The sequence below is a fragment of the Chionomys nivalis genome, chromosome X (assembly GCF_950005125.1).
Source record: "Chionomys nivalis chromosome X, mChiNiv1.1, whole genome shotgun sequence".
NCBI lineage: Eukaryota > Metazoa > Chordata > Mammalia > Rodentia > Cricetidae > Chionomys > Chionomys nivalis.
This window is the reverse complement of record NC_080112.1, coordinates 99,201,582-99,204,455: the sequence shown is the minus strand read 5'-3', so window position 1 is coordinate 99,204,455 and position 2,874 is coordinate 99,201,582. Positions and strand designations below refer to the sequence as shown.

General features: G+C 44.6%; 1 protein-coding gene across 1 annotated transcript; it reads left to right on the top strand.

Moving 5' to 3' along the window:
• The first annotated feature begins 805 nt into the window (after positions 1–805).
• Positions 806–2,380, top strand: LOC130867880 (adipocyte-related X-chromosome expressed sequence 1-like). Its single transcript, XM_057760100.1, has one exon. The coding sequence runs from the start codon at positions 958–960 to the stop codon at positions 1,498–1,500; it is 543 nt and encodes a 180-aa protein (XP_057616083.1). The 5' UTR covers positions 806–957; the 3' UTR covers positions 1,501–2,380.
• Positions 2,381–2,874: the final 494 nt, after the last annotated feature.

Here is a 2,874-nt window from a genome sequence, read left to right as displayed (position 1 = left end):
TTTCTCTGACCCTGCCTACTCTCTCTCTATCTCTGTTCTTTTTTCCCACCTGACTTTACTCTGCTAAGTCATCGGCCCAAATAGCTCATCAATCAATAAAAGCAACACAAATCCCACATCAAACAGAGGATTACACACCCGGAGTTATCAGTGAAGGCCGAGTCCTGAATGATAAGAAGCCAGCAGGGACAAGCCATTTCTTGATATGCTTGCACTGTGTGGGCCCCAGTTGTCCAGGAGCAGAGGACAAACCCAGCGGCTGGAGCCTGGCAGATAACACACAGGCTGATGGAGGATGAGGTAGAAAGAGCAGATGTAGCACAGAGTCTGGGCCACTTGTTTAACACTATGACTGTGTTTTGAGTGTGGAGGATCCCAGTAGGGAAGTGACAGGAACTGTAGGTGATGATGGCTGCTCTCTGTGCAGAGAATGGACTGCAGGGTGAGCTAGTGTGGGGGTACAGCCATCAGGAACCTGTTGCAGAAGGCCAACGGAGGGGCTAGGCTGTATGGAAGCCATGATGCAGCAGTGTGCAAAGGGAAGGGTTCCCTGGACAGGGCAGATGGGACCTTCAGTGACTGTGTCTGGGTGTGGAGGATGAGGTAGCTCAAGTCCCCCTGGGCTTATTCAGCCACACAGAGACACAGTGCTGCTGTTTCCTGTCAGATGCCCCAAGTGCCTTAGACTATCTATCAGCTGACAGTGGTGGTAGGGTTAACCAGTGACTTGGGGGAAAAAAAGAACAGGCAACGTGGGCGGTGCGCGCTCCAGGGACGCGTGCGCGCGCCCAGCATTCCGCGCGAGCCAGAGGAAGGCAGAAGGAACGCGAGCGAGCAGACAGCAAGCCCTGCCCAGCGAGCGAGTCACTGTGAGCAAGCTGAGCTAGCGAGCGAGAGAGCGAGCGAGCGAGCGCCAGTGGAGCCCGCGTGGAGGGAGCCGCCGATCCATCCCGCAACATGAACAGCCTGCTCTCGCGGGCGAACTGGCTGTTCGCCTTCACGCTGAGCGTCATGGCGGCGCTCACCTTGGGCTGCATCCTCACCACCGCCTTCAAAGACAGAAGCGCGCCAGTGAGCCTGAAAGTCTCCAGGGTCCTGCTCAAAAAAGTGGAGGACTTCACCGGACCCAGAAAAAGAAGCGACCTGGGCTTCATCACGTTCCACATCTCTGCGGATTTGGAGAAGACTTTCGACTGGAACGTCAAGCAGCTCTTCCTTTACCTCTCGGCAGAATATTCCACGAAAAGCAACGCTGTGAACCAGGTGGTCCTGTGGGACAAGATCCTTCTGCGAGGAGAGAACCCCAAGCTGGATCTGAAAGATGTCAAAAGCAAGTATTTTTTCTTTGACGACGGGCACGGTCTCAAGGGAAACAGGAATGTCACTTTGACTCTGTCCTGGCAAGTTATACCGATTGCTGGCATTCTGCCTCTTGTGACTGGATCTGGACGCGTGTCTGTCCCGTTTCCAGATTCGTATGAAATAGCCACGACTTTTTGAAGAATTCTCTCTGCATTTGTTGAAGGATATATGTGTGCTTATGGAAACATATTTCCTTCATCTTTTCCCTCACGTCTTGCTGACTTTTGTGTTTTGTTTATTTTAAAACGTGCTGGGTTTGTGTCTGGGACTGGCTGAACTCCTCATCCTCATACTTCCATTTAGCTAACACAGACTGCATTCATGGATCTTCCTGGTGTGAACAATGGTTGTTACGTTTCCTTTTGTATAAGAATCAACATGAAATTGTATAGTTGGAGAAGTGTTGATAAAGTAGTAGTGTACAAACAACAACAACAGAAGTTCACCAGAGCAGAACATTATCAGACAATTGCATATGGCTTGAAAAGAAGGCACAGTTTTGTCATAGTCACTGTGTTATTCCGTGTATAATATAAAATGTGTTTGGAGAGAATTTAAAAATTTGATGTATGGGTGTTGTCATAATAACTTCATGTTTTATTCCTGACATTCCTTGTAGGTTCACAATGAATGCCGTTTTCATATATCTTCTAGGATGTATTTGATCACTAGAAAAATTGTGATTTGCTTCTTAGAAGTTTGACATACAAAATTCGTAAATAGGTATGAGAAGGAGAATTTGCCCCCATTTCAGAAATCTGAATACTAGTCTTTCTTGCCAGCAAACGTGTCCACTTGAATAGTGAATGCCTCCTTAGTCTGACAACAATTGTAACTCAGTTCATATCTCTTCCATATCAAATGTGTGTCTCACAGTGTTTTCTCTACAAAGATTGCTGTGCACTGTATCTTTGCAAAATGCTTTAGCACTGTTATTGACATTTGAAAATGTTGGCATGCTTAATATGTGCTGAGTATGTTCTAGTATGTTTAATACCCTTAAATAAATGCTGACTGCTTAAAACTGCTGATTGTTCATTATTTAATCCTTATTGGGATATTGGTAATAACACTTGTGGTATGATTTTTCAGTTAAAAGCATATATAAACATATATATATATATATTCTATAGTCTAAAAAAGTAAGCAGTACAAGCTTTAACTCTCTTCAAATGAAGAAGCTGAAATTCAGAAGTTTGTTACATTACTTCAAGCAAACAATAGTTTAAACTTGAAATCTAATCTCATTCTTTTTTTGCCAAATGTTTTTATTTTATGAGATTATAATATAATTGCACTATTTTCCTCTTCCTTTCCCTTCCTCCAGACCCTCTTGTGTAACCCCCTTGCTCTCTTTCAAATTCATGACACATACATTTATTCCTAAATTCAACATCCTCAATATGTATAATGGTACTTATACATATATGTCTTCATGGTTGACCACTTAGTATTGGGTAATCCTGGGTGTGCTCTTCCCCAGGGAAGATTATTTCTCTCACTCTCAGTGCT